This window comes from Hevea brasiliensis, chromosome 8 (genome assembly GCF_030052815.1).
Source record: "Hevea brasiliensis isolate MT/VB/25A 57/8 chromosome 8, ASM3005281v1, whole genome shotgun sequence".
NCBI classification, from domain to species: domain Eukaryota; kingdom Viridiplantae; phylum Streptophyta; class Magnoliopsida; order Malpighiales; family Euphorbiaceae; genus Hevea; species Hevea brasiliensis.
This window is the reverse complement of record NC_079500.1, coordinates 21,481,215-21,502,025: the sequence shown is the minus strand read 5'-3', so window position 1 is coordinate 21,502,025 and position 20,811 is coordinate 21,481,215. Positions and strand designations below refer to the sequence as shown.

Genomic DNA, 20,811 nt, shown 5'->3' with positions numbered 1-20,811 from the left:
GATTAGGAGAGAGTCCTTTCCTTGAATTCCCTGGTGTTTATTCATTTTTACGAAATATTTTTACAAAATTTTTATCTTCATGAAATTTATCAAATACATTTCAATGTTCGGTTTGCGACAAAGTCCTTCCAAGAACCCCAAATTTTTACATTGGGACCCAATGGAGAGTCCTTCTTGAAGTCCTCGCCTCATAATACAAAGGAAAGTCCTTCCTTGAAGTGCCTCAAATATATTATTAAGGGAAAGTTCTTCCTTTAGCTTGGCATGTTATTAAATAAAATATCGAATACATAAGAGTATTGAATAGCTTAAAATGAAACAATACGGGTAAAGGTTTACGGTTGATTATGCCGATGATGGGACTTTTCTTCGTTAACTGAGAGTCCTCATTGATGAAGAGAACTCTCTAGGTTTTAATTAACACATCCCTTTTGAATTAGAGTCCTAATTAAAAGGAATGAAAATCTATATCCATATTGGTTCAAGTATAAAATTCACTACACACACGCCACACCCTCAATTATTCGAATGCCAATAACGAGGTGAATGATGAGTGAGCTAAGAATCCTCCTCACTCATTGTGAATCTCTAGGGACCAAATAATGCCTCTTCGGAATTAGAGTCCTAATTACGGGGAGGGAGGAATTTAATAAAATAAATTTGTATATAACAAATTAAACAAACACAATCTCAACCCACTTTAGGCAGTCCCATTTACTCGTGTTCTTGGGATACTCATAATAGTGAAATATCAAGCGTTTCTATAATAAACATTGGGAACCAACATCGTAATTTTAACCCCAATACTTATCAGCATTAAGTTATAAAGAGCACATCATTAAATCTACTTGCCCTCATTGAGAGACGATGTGGGATGCCTAACACCTTTTCCACACGTAAATGGACCTCGAACCTAAAATCTTTGTCTTATAAGTGGTTAAACCTTTTCTAAAACCAAAACGGTTTTTTTTAATTTTTCTCAAAATTAAAGTGGTGACTCCTCACTCTCCACTTCGGTGAGAATCGTCCAGCAACCGTAAAACCCTTGCGATAAGGGGCACTAAAATTGATCGCATATGCTCTATTTGCAATGGGGAGTCTGAATCCTTGGAGCATGCTTTGTATTGGCATCCTCATGCTAAGGCGACTTGTTTTTCTAGTCCTTGTGCTTATAAACCCAACCCAGTGGGTTTTACCTCCTTTGACAAATGGTGGTTTTCTGTTTTGGAAGCATTTACAGGTGAGCCTCATTTGGATGACTTATTAAAAGCTGTAGCTATCAGTCTTTAGGCAATTCAAAAGGATATGAATCAGGCAGTATTAAACCATAGTACCCCAGACCCTTTTGCAAATGCTAAGCGGATTGTTAAAAGTTTGGAGGAGCTTTATCAAGTGTAGTTGATAGCATAAATTCAATCAAATTGCTTTTCTTTGAGTCATATTCAAGAAAAATGGTGTCGCCATTGACTGGATTTCTTAAGATAAATTGTGATGTTGCATGGGTTAAAGCTTCTTAAGCTGTAATAGTGGTAGTGGTGTGGAATCACAGAGGGCATCTGATGGATGGTGTAGCAAAGAGAATTAAGTGTGCATCTCCTTTAGTGGGTTAAGGAAAAGCTTTGCTAGAAGCTGTTTGCGTAGCTATGGAGATGGGAATTTCATCGGTTATAGAGGAATATGATTCTAAGCTTCTCATATTAGCTATTAACGATTCTCAAGATTGTGTTTGTTGGGAAATTAAAGCCATTGTTAATGTTATTTGCTCTCTTATTCCTAGTTTCTTTACTATTGCTTTTACGCTAGTGAATAGGAAAGCAAATACTATGGCCGATTGTGTTGCTAAGCTTAGTCTAAAGGGTAGTTTGCCTTGCAATTGGCTAGTGGCCAATCCTAGGGCTTTGCTGCACTTCTTGTATCTTGATGCATGTTTGACCTTGTAATGTATTAAAGCAATTCGAAAAAAAAAAATGTTTGCATGTGATAAGTAAGCATAAAATTGGGATACAGTTAAAATAGGTAAAAATTAGACTTTTATATATCAGGTATATTATTTAAACGTTAATTACCAAAAAAAAAAATCCTTTAAGTTTACCAGTTTTTACAATTAAATCTTGAAGTTTGTATAATTATCAATTAATCCTTCATGTTTGATTGATATCTTAAATTGATTCGACCGTTAATAAAAGGTTAGTATACTCAACGGGATTTCCATGTCAGCTGAAAAAGTCATATTAGAAACCCTAAATTAACCCTAATTAATCCCAACTTCTCCACTATAAGAAATCTCTAACTAAACCTTTCTTCAAATCCATGCACTGATTCAATCATTAACATGCATGCAAGTTGCTACTTCTTTTTCTTGAAACTTCTTCTTATCCACCAATTCAGTCGTTCATCCATAAAACTAGAAATATCATTAGCCTTTAAATATCATCAGTCTCTATTAAAGACTCTTTTATAAACACAAAATCAGAAATATTATCAGTAGACTCAAAATCCATTCTCTTATACCCAAGTATATGAGCAAGATCCTCATATCCCCATTAATGAATTTTAACATTAAAATGCGTAAATCTACTTTCACAATTTTGAGATGTACTGGGCATAGGGCAAATCCCTCTAGCGGTCACACGATATTAGAGAAACTCCATGAAAAATTCGTCACCCGTCTACATGGATATATTATGTACATTTTTTGTTGTTTTAGGAATAAAAAATGCTAGTTCCTATTGTTGTTAGATCCCTCAACTGGAGGACTAGTTGCCTCACTGGTCATTGAATCAGACTTCTCGGACTTAATTAGCAGCACAATAACATTGCATGTCTCTTTGATGTATTATATCCTCTTTAAGCAAATGATAACACAAAGCTAACTAGCTCCTTATCTCCACAAAATGGAATCAAATCCAACTTTTACACACCATATAATAGGAGTGAGCTTTCACAATATCAAATATACTTTCGTACGATATATGACTATTAACACAATATCAACTATATCACTCGTCTGTGAAAAGGTCTTTAAAGGCTAACGATATTTTTGATTTTGTGCATGAAGGATTAAACCAGTGGACTAGAAGAAGTTTTGAGAAAAAGAAGCAACTTGCACGCATGTTAAGGATTGAATCAATACATGGAAGAGTGAGAATCGATTTTGAAAAAATGTTTACTTAGGGATATTTTATAGTGGGGAAGTTAGGGTTAAATTAAAGTTACTTGGGATTTCCGATGTGGCTTCTCCAGTGATGATATAGCAGTTGAAGCGAAACTCCTATTAAGTATACTAATAGTTTATTTACAGTCAGGTCAATTTGAGACATTAATCAAATATGAGGGTTAATTAATAATTATGCAAATTTCAAGATTTAATTACAAAAATTGAGAAACTTAAGGATTTTTTTTTGGGCAATTAACCCATTATTTAATGTGTACAGATTAAGTTTAACATACACCACTATTCAATTACCTTTTTTTTTTTTAAGCTTTGAAATACTATTGAATAAGGGCTTATATTATAAAAAGATTCCACAAGATTTTACATTTGGAAATACTTCATGATTAGGTGGAATCATCTTTCAATAGATGGAATTATCTTTCATGATGGCAATTAAGATTCGTTTATGAATATTTTGAGGAATCATGCAATATAATGATTTAGTGGGTTTGTTTGCAACCGGGGTTCGTGCAATGTTTTATGTGCAAAGCTTTAAGGTATGCTTCAAGATTTAAAGCTTTCTTAAAACTGAATTATCTTATGGTTCCAATAAAGTTTGATAACTTAGAAACTTGTAGTTGTATTACCTAGGGCGAGATTGATTTAAACTATAGTAGATTTTTGTTATTGCGTATTAGGATGCTTTTGCAAATGGATTGGTCCATCCACGTTTTGCATGATTGTAGATAAGCGAATACTTGCACGAATTGCATGGCTTTTCTTACTTATAATTTTCCTTCAAGGTTGACTTGATTACAAATCCTCCAATACAGTTTTGTTGATTATTGTAATAGAGTTTAGTTAAGGTGGCTTTATATTCTGATGTAATCTCATTTTTTTTCCCTTCAAATACTCCATAGTTTTTTTTTTTTTTTTGCAAGATAGATTTTTATTGATTAAAAAGGCTTGATGCTCGTTATAAGAGAATACTATTATAATTTATCTTGGTTGAGCCCACCCAAAGATAAGCCCAAAACCAAAATGGAAAACCTAATCTGCAATGGGTAATCGACTCATAACCCATGACCCAAACACATCAAAATGCAGCAATAGAGTGCCACTAATCAAATTAATCCTTGTCAATCGCTAGAGAGAACATGCAAAGCCAAGCAAAACTAAAGACATAAAGGATCCCAACTTTTTATCACCATGCATGGTTTAGAAACTAACAAAAGTGCATAAGAGAACCTCATCACCAGATCTTCATGGAATCCAATGATCGATCTAAACCTAGGCCAAGAAAAGCACATGAACCTTTTGAGTATCACAAAAAAGCTCATTGGCAACTCACTCGCACCTTACAGGCCCACCTTGAACCTGACACGATACCATCCTCTCCAATGAACTTCCTCTTGCCCCTTTGAACTAGGAGAAAAACACATTAGTGCTTGACTCCAAAACCTACAACACACAACCATAGCAAAACAAGAAGACATAGGAAAAAGAAGGGAGCTTAAAAAAACCTCAACATGTTCAATCCAGTTGCAAATCACAAGCAAAAACCAATATTTATGTTACACTCATTTCATATAGGCATTTTAGGGTAGTTTTGCATCCATTTTGCCCTTATATTTTAGTGTATTTTATGTTTTTAGCTTTATTTTATCTTATTTGTTAATTTTAGATACTTTATATTTGATTTTTGTAATTTTGTTATTTTTGATAGGATTTTGTGGCAAATCGAAGATCAATGAGTGCAATAGGAAGTGATTTGAAGAAATTTGGAATTCTTTAAGCATGGAGGAAAGTTAAAAAAATCAAGCCTTGAAAGAGCAAAGCAGTCGAAATTTGCTTGAGACTTTGCTTAAGATCATGCTTAGGGTAAAGCGGTAGTGCTTAAGGTGCAGCACAAGTCAAGCATGAGCAGAAAAATCCATTTTACTCTAAGTATGCCGAGATTTGCTGAAGGTCTACTTAACCTTAAGCAGACATTGCGACCAGAAGCTGAAATCTGCTAAAAAGCTGCTTAGGGTTAAGCCGAACTCTAAGCAGACTGCCCAGAACGTGAAAGATGCTGCTGACTTGGATAATTTTGCACCTCATTTCCTACCCACTCCTTGGCTCTTATTTACTTTTAGGGCAGCTTTTTGGGACCATATAAATTCATCATTTCCTAATTTTTTCCACAAGAGGAATGGGAGGAAAAAAAAAAAAAAGGAAAGAAAATTTAATAGAGGAAGAGGAGGAGACACCATTCCTTTTGGGGAGGAGCTGCTGCACCAGTTCTGGAGCTCCAGAAACCAGAGATTTTGGTTCTTCTACTTGGGTTTTTTCTATTTTTGTCCTCTTATCATGTTTTTCTTTACTTTTCCATAAATCGTTCTTGTAAATACCATCATGAGTGAGTAATCTCTTTAGATTTCAGAGTTGGGAAATATGTTTTAGATTAATTTGTGGATTTGGACTGGGTATTTCCTTATTTTACATAAATATGAGTTTTGATTCTTTCCTTGTGTGCTTGATTTACTTGCCTAATGTTGGTACCCATTGGGTATTGTGTTAATCTATGATTGAAGGACCGAAAGGTGAAAGTCATTGATAGATAATCAAGGATTGGAACTTAAAATCACCTAGATTTAGAAATAAACTAGGATTTTAAGAGGAATTAATAATTGGTTATAAAACTTAATGGGTTTTAAAGTAATCAAATAACATACGAAAGTAGGTTTGGTTATTTTAGAATACACTTTGGTTTGCTTGAAAAAGATATCAAAGGAATTTAGAATCAATTTCCTTCAAACTCTATTTTTCCCTAAAAATTGGAATGCCTAAGACAAATCCCAATTAATTTATGCATAAACCCCCAACTCTGGAATCACTTTTAGCATAATTAGACTTTGATTTGAATTACCCATTGTTAATTTAGTTTAATTGCGAACTAGAATTAGAATTAGAATTTATTTGTTTGCTCTTTACCCATTTCAATTAGATTAATCAATTTACCTTGCTTATTTATATTTACCATTTATCCATTAATCATTAGCCCAAATAATCGCTTCATTCATAGTTTGGTACTCAAACAGCAAATCCTCATGGGAACGATACTTGATTCATCACTTTATTACTTGAAACGACCCGTATACTTGCGGATTAGTCACATCAAGTTTTTGGAGCTGTTGCCGGGGATTTGATTTTTGTTTGATATTGAACAATTGTTTGTTTGGTTAATTTGGGTATTTTATTTTATTTTCTTTTTACCATTTTACTTTGAGAATTTGTTTATTTTGTTTTTCAGGTGCTTTATTTTATGAGAAGGACAAAAAGTGAAGAAATCAATTTATTCTTTGACCCAGAAATAGAAAAGACAGCAAAAGCTTTAAGAGCAGAATCTAAGAGGAGAAAAGCTGAAATTAAAGCTCAACAACAACAAGAAAGAGCATAAGAACAAGAAGAATTACAAGAAGAAATGGCCAACAACAATAACAACTGCTCTGTGAAGGATCATGCCTATCCTAACATTGGAGATTTCATGCCAAGTATCACAAGACCAAGAGTAGAAGCTAATAATTTTGAACTGAAGCCTGCACTCTGTCAGATGGTACAACAATCACAATTTGGAGGAAATCCAAGTGAAAGTCCACATGTGCATCTAGCACACTTTCTTGAGATCAGTGACATGTTGAAGATAAATGGAGTTTCTGATGATGCAATTCGACTCAGATTATTTCCTTTTTCTCTGAAGGACCGAGCTAGAGAGTGGTTACATTCTTTGCCACCGGGTTCTATCACAACATGGGATGAACTTTCTCAAGCATTTTTAGCTCAATATTTTCCACCAAGCAAGATAGCTAAGCTAAGAAATGAGCTGACTTCTTTCAAACCTAGAGATGATGAGAGCTTGTATGAAGCATGGGAGAGTTACAAGGATTTGCAAAGGAGATGTCCACATCATGGGATTCCAAAGTGGATGCTTGTTCAACACTTTTACAATGGAGTTTCACCAGCTATTAGAAGTACAATTGATGCATCTTCTGGAGGTGATCTTATGGAGAAATCTGAAGATGAAGCTTTTTCTGCTCTTGATAAAATTGCTTATAACAACTACCAATGGAGTTGTGAGAGGAATGAGATCAAGAAACCAGCTGGTATGTTTGAGCTTGATGCCATGAATATGATTAATGCTAAGTTTGGTGCTTTGACAAGGAAGATGGACAAGCTAAGCATGAAAGTAGATTCTTCAGCTCGAGGTTCTAGTAATTCAGTAGAAGTTGAAGCTGCAAATGTCAATTGTGCAGTAGATTTTTCTGCATTTAATCAAGATTTTTCAAGTGAGCAAGTGGATTATGTGGCGAACTACAATCAAAGACTAGGTGGTAACTCATTTTCTGCAACTTATGATCCAGTATGGAGAAACCACCCCAATTTCTCTTGGGGAGGTAGACAAGGACAAAATCAGAATTTTCAGCAACCTTCTGGATATCAACAAAATTAGAAATTTCAACAGAATAGAGGTCCTCCTCCTGGAATTTCTAAACCTCAAAATGCACCTGCTCCACCTCTACCACAACAAGCACAACCAGACAAGACAGCTAGATTAAAAGCCATGATTGAGACTCTACTTGTGAGCCATCAAAGTCAACAAGAAATGATTTCTCAATTAGCATCTAAAGTGGATCAAATGGCAACACATAACAAGATGTTAGAGAATCAAATAGCCCAACAAGCTAGCTCTTCAAGTAACAAAGCATTTGGGAAGCTCCCTAGCTAGCCAGAAAATTCAAGGGAGCATTGCAAGGCTATTACATTGAGGAGTGGAAAAATATTGAAGAATGGAGATAAAAAGATTGAAGAGAAAATTGAAGAAGAGAAAAACAGAGAAGGAGATGAACAAACTGAAGCTGAAGTTAGAATTGAAGCTGAAAAAGAAAATTCAGTGGAAGAAAAAGGAAGTAAGGAGAGGGAAAGCAAAGAGGAAGAACCTAAATATGTTGCACCTAAAGCCTACATGCTACCTTTACCATTCCCACAAAGGTTCCAGAAAGCGAAATTGGATAAACAATTTGGGAAGTTCTTGGAGGTATTGAAGTCTTTGCATGTGACTATTCCTTTCACTAATGCCTTAGCACAAATGCCTTCATATGCTAAATTTTTGAAGGAGATTTTATCTAACAAGAAGAAATTGGAGGAATTTGATACTATAGCTCTCACAGAAGAAAGCAGTGCTATTTTGCAAAATAAGCTTCCACCCAAACTGAAAGATCCTGGAAGTTTGTCCATACCATGTCACATTGGGGATATCAATATAGATAAGGCTTTATGTGATCTTGGAGCCAGTGTTAGTCTGATGCCACTGTCTATCTATGAGAAAGTGAAGATTGGAGAAATGAAGCCTACTACCATCTCACTACAGTTAGCAGATAGGTCTATTAAATTTCCAATTGGGGTAATTGAGAATGTTCCTCTGAAAGTTGGAAAATTTTTCATACCAGTGGATTTTGTGGTATTGGAGATGGAGGAGGATGTACACATTCCTATTATTCTTGGTAGACCTTTCCTTGCTACTGCTGGAGCTGTGATTGATGTAAAAAATGGGAGGCTTACATTAGAAGTTGGGGAAGAGAAAGTTGAATTTAATTTGTTTCAAGCAATGAAAAAGAAAGATGATTCAAATTCATGCTTGAGAATTGATGTGATAGATGAAGAGGTTAGAGAAGTGCTAAAAAAGCAACATCCTAAAGATGCCTTAGAAGCTTGTTTGGTTCATAACATCAAAAAAGGGGACGAGATTGAAGAAGCTGCAGAATATGCTACAATTTTGGAAGGAAATCCACTTTTGCCTATGGCTGATATTGAAAAGATTGGGGACTTGAAGCAAGAAACAACTTCATCATCAAAGCTTGAAAAAAGTGGAGCACCTAAGGTAGAGTTGAAACCTCTTCCAACGAATCTCATGTATGCTTTTCTAGGTCAAAATTCTACATATCCTGTAATTGTTAGTGCTAAATTGACTGATTGTGAGGTCGAAAAATTATTAAGAGTTCTTAGAAAGCATAGAAGGATAATTGGTTATACCATTGATGATATTAAAGGAATACATCCTTCTGTGTGCATGCATAGAATTTTATTGGAAAATAATCATAAAGCCTCTCGAGAGTCACAGAGGACATTGAATCCAAATATGAAAGAGGTTGTGAAAAAGGAGATCTTGAAATTGCTTGATGCAGGTATCATTTACCCTGTTTTTGACAGCAATTGGGTAAGTCCAGTTCATGTTGTACCTAAAAAAGGGGGCATCACAGTAGTGAAAAATGAAAATGATGAACTAATACCTACAAGGACTGTAACTGGATGGATAATGTGTATAGACTATATGAAATTGAATAATGCAACTAGAAAGAACCATTTTCCATTACCATTTATAGATCAAATGCTTGAGAGACTAGCTCATCATTCTTATTTTTGCTATTTGGATGGCTATTCAGGGTTCTTTCAGATCCCTATTCACCCAGATGATCGAGTTAAAACTACCTTCACATGTCCTTATGGTACCTTTGCATATCGAAGGATGCCATTTGGACTATGTAATGCCCTTGCTACATTTCAAAGATGTATGATGTCCATATTTTCTGACATGATTAAGAGAATTATGGAAGTGTTCATGGATGATTTTTCTGTGTATGGTAAATCTTTCGATGAATGCTTATCTAACTTGTCTAAGGTTTTGCAGAGATGTGAAGAGTTCAATTTAGTTTTGAATTGGGAAAAGTGCCATTTTATGGTACAAGAAGGAATTGTTTTGGGACATCTTGTGTCAAACAGGGGTATTGAGGTGGATAAAGCAAAGGTAGAAATTATTGAGAAAATGCCACCCCCAACATCCGTGAAGGGAGTGAGGAGTTTCTTGGGGCATGCTGGATTTTACAGGAGATTCATCAAGGATTTCTCTAAGATTTCTAAGCCTCTTACCAATTTATTGAGTAAAAATATGGAATTTCATTTTGGTACTAATTATATGAATGCTTTTTGCAAGATAAAGGAAGCTTTGATATCTGCTCCTATTATGCAGCCTCCCGATTGGTCATTACCTTTTGAGTTAATGTGCGATGCTAGTGATTATGCCATTGGGGCTATTTTGGGACAAAGGAGAGATAAGAAGGTGTATGCAATATACTATGCAAGTAGAACCTTAGATGATGCTCAAATAAATTACTCTACTACAGAGAAAGAGTTTTTGGCAGTGGTATTTGCAGCAGATAAATTCAGGTCCTATCTTGTGGGGTCTAAGGTAATAGTGTACACGGATCATGCAGCTATCAAGTATCTCCTTTAGGAAAAAGAGGCTAAACCTATATTGATAAGGTAGGTGCTACTCCTTCAAGAGTTTGACTTGGAAATTAAAGACAAGAAAGGAGTAGAGAATGTGGTAGCAGATCATCTATCTAGATTGAGGCAAGAACAAGGAGATAATTTGGGAAAAGAGCCCCCAATAGATGATTATTTTCCTGATGAGCAACTATTAGTAATCATGAATGCAAAAACCCCTTGGTATGCAGATTTCGTGAACTATCTAGTGTGTGGAATCCTTCCACCTGACCTAACATGGTAGCAAAAGAAGAAATTTCTTTTTGATGTAAAGGATTATGATTGGGAAGAGCCATTTTTGTTCAAGAGATGTAGAGATGGGGTGATTAGAAGATGTTTAGCTGATGAGGAGACAGGGAATGTTATTAAAGATTGCCATTCTTCACTTTATGGGGGTCATATGAGTGTGACAAAGACTGCAGAAAAAGTTCTTCAAGCAGGGTTCTTTTGGCCACACATGTTTAAGAATGTGAGGAAGTTTGTAAATGCATGTGATAGGTGTCAAAGAATGGGTAATATCTCAAAGAGAGATGAAATGCCCCTCCAAAATATATTGGAAGTGGAACTATTTGATGTGTGGGGCATTGATTTCATGAGACCTTTTCCATCGTCCTTGGGACACAAATACATTTTAGTTGGAATAGACTATGTGAGCAAATGGGTTGAAGCTATACCATCTCCAACTAATAATGTTAGAGTTGTGATTAAATTCCTTAAAAAGTTCATTTTCACAAGATTTGGAACTCCACGTGCCATTATAAGTGATGGAGGTTCTCATTTTTGCAACCATCAATTTGAAAGATTATTACAAAAATATAGAGTGAAGCATAAGGTTGCAACACCCTACCATCCACAGACTAGTGGTCAAGTGGAGATCTCAAATAGAGAGTTGAAAAGAATTCTTGAGAAAATAGTGAATAGTTCAAGGAAAGATTGGTCACTAAAGTTAGATGATGCTCTTTGGGCCTATAGAACAGCTTTTAAAACTCCTATTGGCACCACCCCATTTAGATTGGTTTATGGGAAAGCTTGTCATTTACCTTTGGAGTTAGAGCATAGAGCATATTGGGCCATAAGGACACTGAATTTTGACTTAAAAACTGCAGGAGAAAAAAGAATGCTGCAACTAAAAGAACTTGAGGAACTTAGATTGGATGCTTATGAAAATGCCAAGCTTTACAAGGAAAGAACTAAGAGATGGCATGATAAGCATATTAGGAGGAAAGAATTTCAAGAAGGGGATGTTGTTCTCCTATATAACTCTAGGTTAAGGTTATTTCCCGAAAAATTAAAGTCAAGATGGTCAGGACCCTACACTGTTATAAAGGTATACCCCTATGGAGCTGTTGAGATAGGCAATGAAACCTCAGGGACTTTCAAAGTTAATGGGCAGAGATTAAAGCATTATATTATTGGAGAACCCACACAAAAGGTTGTAGAGGTTTCATGGCTTGGTTCTCCAATCAGGGATATTTAAGTGATTTGGAGTGGAAGGTCAAGCTTAAGACCTTAAACAAGCGCTTCTTGGGAGGCAACCCAAGCGTATCCTTTTATAGATTATTAATTTTCCATTTCATTTCATTTTCAGTTTTACCCTCATTAAACTCAAAAGTGACATTTGTTTATCTTTTGTAGGTCATTCATGAAGATTGGGCAAATTGACACTTGTAGCAAAAACAAAGAATTGAAAGGGAGCAAATATAAGCAAAATTCTGCACTTTATCTAGTACCTGTAAACAATAATACCTTTAAACTTATGCTAAATTCCTGATATTGCAATCTACTTGATAGCACATGTTTGATTTTGTGTCTTGTGTAAATTTTGTGAAATGCAACTTGAATGAGGATCAATCTTGATATTTAGGACTGATGTGAGCTTTATTGAGGTGCAAAAATTAGTGTTTGTTAAATTTTACCTTTTAGTGTATGTATAGTTTTGTAATCTGTTAGAAATTTACATGTTTTTGTTTGAATTGCTACTAGTTTTTGTAGTCTGCAAATTTTTGTTACTGTTCATGCTGCTTAAGAAGTCAATTCTTATGTCTTTTCTGCAATTTTTGAATGTTTGGAACTTGTCTCAAATGCTGCTGAAAATGTGCTTTTGGTATAAGTTTAGAAAGGAGACCGTTTCATTAAGTGTAACACCTAACTTATCTTACTTTATTTTTTTTTCTTTTTTTTTTAATAATTTTGAATTCGTTTAATTTAATATCAATTATTTTTCGATAGAGAAACCAGCGGAGTTTCCCCTATTTTATTATCGTTTGGCGTATTTCAATATTCACCTGTTTGCAATTCAACAATATTTCCAAAATAAAATCTTATCCATGCTAATCATAATTATCTCATATTTCAAATCTCATCCATACATTTCAATTTCATAATCATTTCCATTCATACTCAATTCATATGTAAACATTCTCAAATTACATAAGCGAAATTTTCAAATTTCCTTAATTTACATAATTTACAAAATAATTACAAAATTCATAATTTACATCATAATACAATATCTAACATTTTATACAAAATACAAAATAGGATCTATATGGGCCCTATCTACATGCATTGCTGAGGAGGTGACAACCTTGACTAACTCCAAAAATCTTAGTAAACAAATCCATCGCGCTAAACATTGCTGCTTAGTGGTGCAATAATATAACAAGAAGATAAAATATACAAATAAAGAAAGAAAGAAGCATAATTTGAATATTTCAGAATCAATTTAATTTAATACAATGTGTCTAATATTAATTATCTTTTGTTCTCTTTTGTTTTGATAATGTACAATATACAGAATTAATAAAAATACTCAATTTATATTCGTATGGAAATAGAAGGCACATTTAAAGTATTTAGTTAAGTTATACCTATTTTTGCAACTCTTTTATCATTTTACTTAACAATTTTTTTATGTGGTTTAGATCATTTCATAATTGTAACTAATTCTTTTGAAGTTTTATTAACTCATTTATTTAATTTCTAATATTTTTAATTACTAATAGTCTTAATTTATTTCAATAAATTACACACCCCTTAAACCCTGGTGTGACTAAAAAATGGATAATGATATCGTTGTTTTTGACGATCGGTTCTCTTCTGTCACACACACCATGGGACCTTAACGTCAACCACGTATGCGTCAATATGGCTAAAAAGACATGATATCACATAATTGGGCAGCCATGAATAAAGCATAAAGCCCTTTTCGCTATCTTAAACAATACCCTATGGCATGCCCAATATATCCAACGACACACAATACATGGGCATATAGTACCATTAAGAGTTTATATATTTTATAGCATTCTAATTTTGTTTATAATGGAAACATAATTTCCAAATTCATATTTCTAGGTAATTTAAGCATTCATTTGATCATTTATATGATTACAATTCACATCAATTATCCATTTATACCATTGTACTCAAAATACTTCTCCTCTCTACAATAATGAGAACTAATGTCTCATTCATACATTAATATGGTTCATTTATTCATTCATTATGTTATTCATATTGATCACAATTCTAAACAATGGTTCACATGTACCATTGTATTCAAAACATTTTTCCTTTCTCATTTATACATTCAAGAGTCTACTTATGTAATTACAAATTTTATATTTCAAATTGAGTTACTAATATTTTATGAATTCCATTTGTGATGGGCATATAAGCTTTAACTATCTATTTACATCAATTTGGTGACTTATTTTTCATGTTTCAAGTAATCCATGAAAATTTCATGGATTTCAAATTTATGCTCTTAATTCCCTTTTTAACAATTTTGACTAAGATGCATAGTCCACATTTGTCATACAATTCTAAGCATTTAAGCTTAGAATTGGTTCTAGGTCTTCATCTTAATTTGCTAATTATTTTGATTACTATTCACCTTACTAGTCAACCAAAATGTTGACTTTTTCATACATAATAAATTTATTGAACCTAAGTTCTCAAAGATACCACATTTTGCATTCAAAATTTGTTGGAATTAATCTCCAAATCCATTTCCAAGCTTAGCACTAAGGGAAGAATTTTTTTTTTTGTGCCCTAATTTCAACTGTTCCATTAGAGATATTACATTAAAATTTGGGAAATCGTAAACATGAAAGTTGTTCCTTATTTTGTCTAGTTGAATTTCTTTTTTGAATCACTCCATTTGGAGTTTTGTAGCTCAGATATGGTCCAATTGTTGAATAGGTTATGGTCATATTTTGGGGTAGGTTTCTTCATGAAAGTTGTTTTTCTATGTCTTATCTTGTTTCTGTAAAAATTTCAGGTCAATTGACCCATTCTACAGTGAGTTATGACCAAATGCCAACTTTTGGTCCTCTTGCTTTGGTCTTTTGGGCATGGTTTCTTCAGCAAAATTGTGCCATTATAAGTCTAGTTTCATGTCCAAACAACAGCAGCAATTGAACAACCAAAAGAAGATATGGCAATCCAAACAGGCTGGACTATGCAATAGTTCACTCCTAATTATGGTCAACTTACCTCAAATGGTCACTAATTGACCATTAAAATGTTCTTTAACAATTTCATAACCAAAGTCAAATTTTCACTCCTAAACCCTAGCTCAAATTCATGGTTTTCACAAATTTCTTTAGTTAACTCTTTCATTCCTTGTATATATATATGTATACACTTTAAACATAATCTCTAATTCAATCTAAGTCCATTAAAACAATCAAACTCATTTCTTCCTAGGGCTGCCGAAAATTTAAGATACTCTAACATATATAATTTACTTCAAATTTTTCTTTAACTAATGATCTTCTCTAACAAAGATTAAAGAGTGAGAGAGGAAATATAGCACTAACCTTTTTCCTTCACTTTCTTGGCTTTTCTTGGCTTCCAAACACTCCTACAAGGTGTGGGTAGTTTTTTTTTGAAGGATCTTTTTTTTTGGTGAAAGAAAAAAAAGGTTTCAAAGCTGAAAGCTGAACTATGGTGGAAACCCTCTCCTCTCTCTCTAAGGATGAAGATGGGAGTGCAGATTTGGTCTTTCATTTTGTCTCTTTTTAATTAGTTTTTATCTCTTTTAATTAGTTTGTCAAGTTGTGATTAGGTGGGGGCATGTTAATGACATCATGTGATGTCATAATTCCCAATTTCTTTCATTTTTCTTTTCTTTTCTTTTCTACTCATTTTCAATTCAATTTTTAACAATATTTATTCATATTTTATGTCATAATAATTATTTACTCAACATTTGACTTAATTGTATTTTATTTCTAAAATTTTTTTCTAAATTTTTCTTATTTAATATTTGAGTTAATTATGGTTCCTCACTTTAGTTTAAATATTTTGGGTGTTACATTTCTTCCTCTAATAAAAATTTCATCTCGAAATTTATAGATATCTAAGATAATTCTTTTACCTTTCTATCTCTCCCTCTTTCTCTTATATATATATATATATAGTATCTTTAGTCTTATATATATAATATATCATTAGGCATATATCATAAAGGGAGGGATACTTTACCTCAAATCACACATATGGGGCTTCTGCTCCTCTCGCGCTTGGTGACATTTGAAGTGGTGTTACAATTGTACTTGGTCCTTCCTTCCTCTTAGGACAATCTTTTTTCTCTCTGCTAGTCCCGCACTACACTACTAGTGTGTCTGTGTTGATCTCTTCAGGTATAGGGGGGGTCTAGATCTCTACTTTGATCACCATGAATCTGACTCTCCATACATCCTTTTTTTTTAGAGTGATTTCTGCTCACGAGACAATGGTGGAATAATCTCCCGATTTCAATAATTCTTCACTTCGGGAAACTTTACTACTTCTTTTCTTCTCCTCCTCTCGATTACGAGTCCATACCTTAACCTAAAATAACCAAAAAAATAGATATGCATTAGTGTCACCTCAACTCATATGAATGCAATGCATGATATGCAATATCTTACTTTATTTTTTTCTTTTTTTTTAATAATTTTGAATTCGTTTAATTTAATATCAATTATTTTTGAGAGAAAGAAAGCGAGTTTCCCCTATTTTATAAAATAAAATCTTATCCATGCTAATCATAATTTTATCATATTTCAATTCTCATACATACATTTAAATTTCATGATCATTTATCTATATGCCTATCTGCATGCACATGCAGAGGAGAGGTGACAACCTTGAATACTTGACATACAGATCCGACTCAAAAAAAAATTAGTCAAGTAAAAGTATGAGAAAACAAATCCATCGCGCTAAACGAAGATAAAATATACAAATAATACTCAATTTATATTCGATGGCAATAGAAGGCACATTTAAAGTATTTAGTTAAGTTATACTTATTTTTGCAACTCTTTAATCATTTTACTTAACAATTTTTTATGTGGTTTAGATCATTTCATAATATTAACTCATTTATTTAATTTCTAATATTTTTAATTACTAATAGTCTTAATTTATTTCAATAAATTACACGCCCCAAATCGCCGACATCTTGACTATTTGGAATGCGGATAATCGATAAAACGTCGTTGGCAATCGTTCCTCTTCCTCGTCATACATGGGGGGGGAGTAACGCCAACCACGAGCGATCGGTATGGCTAAAAAGCCATGATATCATATAATCGGGCATAAAAAACAATACATATTGGCATGCCCAATCTATCATCCGACACACGTGTCTAGGCAATACAAATTACAAATTTTATATTTCAAATTGAGTTACTAATATTTTATGAATTCCATTTGTGATGGGCATATAAGCTTTAACTATCTATTTACATCAATTTGGTGACTTATTTTCATGTTTCAAGTAATCCATGAAAATTTCATGGATTTCAAATTTATATCTTAATTCCCTTTTTTTTTTTTACTAAGATGCATATAGTCATTTTTGTCATACAATTCTAATCATTTTAGCTTAGAATTGGTTCTAAATCTTCATCTTAATTTGCTAATTATTTTGATTACTATTCACCTTACTAGTCAACCAAAATGTTGACTTTAATTAATCCAAATCCCCATCCAAGCTTTTAGCAGGGGGCAGAAATTTCAGATTTTGTGCCCTAACTTCACTGTTCCATTAGGGACTGTTACATTAAGAATTTGAGGAAATACTTTTTTCACTCCATGGTTTTTTTTAGCTCCATATGGTCCAAAAAAGCCACAGCAGCTGGGATTAGAGAATTGCAGAAATTACCAAATCTACAGTACCATGAACAGTGACTGCCACTGCCTTCATATTTTTGGGGTAGGTTTCTTCATAAAAGTTGTTTGTCTATATCTAAGCTGATGCAGGGTATCCGGATTGGGCCAACTTTTGGTCCCTCTTTGCTTGTCTTTTTGGGCATGGTTTCTTCAGTAAAATTGTGCCATTATAAGTCTAGTTTCATATCAATTGGCCAAACAGCAATTGAACCTACACAGCCAACCCATTTCACTGCCATCAGTTCCCTCCTAATTATGGTATCAACTTACAACCAAAATCTCAACTAATTGACCATTAAAATTTCTTTATTTTTTTAACCAACAAAGTCAAATTTTCCTCCTAAACCTAGCAAAAATTCATGTTTTTTCAAAATTTCTTTAGTTATCTGCCGAAAATTTAAGATACTCTAACCTAACAGATTAAAAAAGAGAGAGAGAAAATATAGCACTAACCTTTTTTGCAGATTTTTTTTTCTGCAATTTCTTCACTTTCTTGGCTTTTTCTTGGCTGCCAAATATGGTGGACTCTCTCTCTCTCTCTTCTACGTTGCTGCCCAAGAAAAGATGAAGATGGGTGCATTTGGTCTTTTTTTTTTCTCTCTTTTATTAGTTTTTATCTCTTTTAATTAGTTTGTCAAGTTGTGATTCATCATGTGATGTAATAATCAATTTCTTTCATTTTTTTTTTTCTTTTCTTTTCTACTCATTTTTAATTCAATTTGAAAAAAATATTTTCTTGGCATTTCTAATGCCATAGGAACCTCACATTAAGTGTGCAAAAAGGTAGTCACAATGAGTGCTTAAAATGAACAATGATTGCAAAAAGCTAAATGAACATGTGCTATGCTTACTAAGTTTATGGAGATGATGAGCTAAAATTCTTTAATTTTATGGTATTTGTGTGTATTTGGTAATTGCTAAGGGTCATGATAGCATTCCATAGCTTTTGGACTGTTTTTGGTAAGTAAAATCACAATTTTTCCCAAAACCTGTCGAAACTTGCTGATGATGTTGCTTGTCAAGCAGAGTCCTAAGCAAATTCTGCTAAACCTTATGCTTAACCCCAAGCATGGCCCAAATTACCAGATGTCTGCCCCACATTTTAAAAAGCCCAAAACTTCTGTCATTTTTATAAAACCCTCGCCCGCACTCCCGATAAGCCATAACTCTCATTCTGCCTACTCCCTTCCCGCACCATTTTTTCTGACAATTTTTACAGGAAGCTGAAAAGTTTCTTTCTTTTCATTAAATGGTGAGAACTAAAATGTGGTCAACCCACAAACCCAAACCCAGAAGACTTCGGCACTCTGTCAAATCGAAAATGGGCATTCCATCATCTCTACCCACAAACCCTAACCCCAGTCCCAGTCCGCCGCTCCCTCAGTCACCACCACCGCAAACGCCGTCGTTACCTCAATCTCCACCACCTCAATCACCGCCACTACCCCCAAGCCAAACACCACCTCTCATTCCGCCGACCCCCCTTTCGCCACAAACTGAGCCGCAAAATGAGACACCCGTTTTCGACACTCATTCCCCAGAACCAATGCCTGAACCTGAGCCTACTCAAACGAAGTCTAAAGGTAAAACTAAAAAGGCTGCAGGTAAACCCAAGAAAACCCCTGTCGGAAAATGAAAAAGAGTACCCTCTGTTCCTTTTGACCTAAACTCTCCACCTCAACCTTCCTCTGAACCAGTCAGCAAAAGGACTAGGTCCTCCTCGCAAATTCCAGCACCAGCGGTCCAAACACCTGTATCTCAGTCACCCTTAAACTCTCCAGCAACACCTGCGTTATCTACCGATAATATAGAGGAGGTACTCTCTCCATTACCTTGCGCTTTTAAGGATATGGATATGAAAAATGCTTATGAGAGATTAGCTTCTAAACCTATTTTGGCAAACAAATATATGGATGAGCATATTTTAAAAGAGCTAGGCATTTATGACTCTGTATTTGCCTATTTAGATGCTATAAGCTGGACTAAATTTGCTAGAATTAGGGAACCAGTGTACAAGGATTTGACCCTGGAATTTTTGAGTTCCTTAAGGCTGAATTTCAAACCAACAGTACCTGAGCATAAGGATGTGATATATTTTCGATGTGCTAGCATTGATAGGGAGTTAGACATGGATGCTATGAATGAAATTTTTGGTTTTCAGGATTCGGGGTATAAAAATATTGAGTGGCAACAAACTGTTTATGACCTTGTTCAATTCTGGAAAAATATTGCACCTTTTGGGGCTATTATAGACAGAGGACTGCAAAAGCCTCTAGGATAGTTGATCATGTATTGAAATACCTCCATAGGTTCATTTCTTACACTGTTTTAGGAAGGGGACACGATATGATTGTGGGAGCTGGAGACTTATTTTTCTTGTGGTGCATGAAGGAGAGAAAACAAGTAAGCACAGCCCATTTCATAGCTACTCATTGGCACCAAATTGTCACAAAGCATACCAAAGGTAGTATAGTTTTTGGAGGATATATAACTGCTATAGCAAACTCATTTAGCTTTGATGCTAGCCTATATAAGTTGCTGCCAGTTTCTGGTGAATCATATATAGACAGCACAATGTTGCTGCACATGGATGTTTGTGAGAAAGTAGGCCATACCTATGCTTTGTTACAGCAGCACCCTGAAGCTAGTGGTACTGCAGACCCCACTACCTTTGCACCAGCAGGACCCCAACCAACCACTGCCCCGCAGTTTTCAGCAGACATTTTATCCCTCTTAAGATCCTTGGAATCCAAAATAGCAAGTTTCACTGTCCAACCATCTGTTCCCTCACCTGACACCACAGAAATCCTTGCTACCTTGAAGAGCTTAGAAGTCAAAATTGATACCATGGGTCAGCAGCAGGTCAACCAAAAGAAGAAGCTGAAAAGAAACTTAAAAAGAGATTTTCATCTCTTAAAAAGAAACAGAAGCAGCAACAATTTCAAATGCTGGAGCTCTACAACAAATTGGCCCAATCTTATAACAACTTATATCATTGGGGCCAAGCCATGCTTCAAGAAATGAAAGACCTCATAGAAAATTTGAAATCGCTTAAAGCTTGGATCACAATGAACCTCTTGTAGAACACAGGCGGACCACGATGCAAAGACAAAGCCTTGACAGCA

The 20,811-nt window shown here is 34.4% G+C and overlaps 1 protein-coding gene and 1 non-coding gene across 2 annotated transcripts; one reads left to right on the top strand and one right to left on the bottom strand.

Moving 5' to 3' along the window:
• Nucleotides 1–7,004: 7,004 nt before the first annotated feature.
• On the bottom strand, nucleotides 7,005–7,111 carry LOC131182720 (small nucleolar RNA R71). The gene has a single exon (XR_009150981.1). It is a non-coding gene; the product is annotated as a small nucleolar RNA R71 (small nucleolar RNA).
• Nucleotides 7,112–19,007: 11,896 nt separating this feature from the next.
• Nucleotides 19,008–19,322, top strand: LOC131182099 (vegetative cell wall protein gp1-like). The gene has a single exon (XM_058150743.1). The coding sequence runs from the start codon at nucleotides 19,008–19,010 to the stop codon at nucleotides 19,320–19,322; it is 315 nt and encodes a 104-aa protein (XP_058006726.1).
• Nucleotides 19,323–20,811: the final 1,489 nt, after the last annotated feature.

What these genes read in the sequence shown, in the direction of transcription:
- LOC131182099 (XM_058150743.1), top strand. Translation starts at nt 19,008, where the DNA reads ATGGGCATTCCATCATCTCTACCCACAAACCCTAACCCCAGTCCCAGT.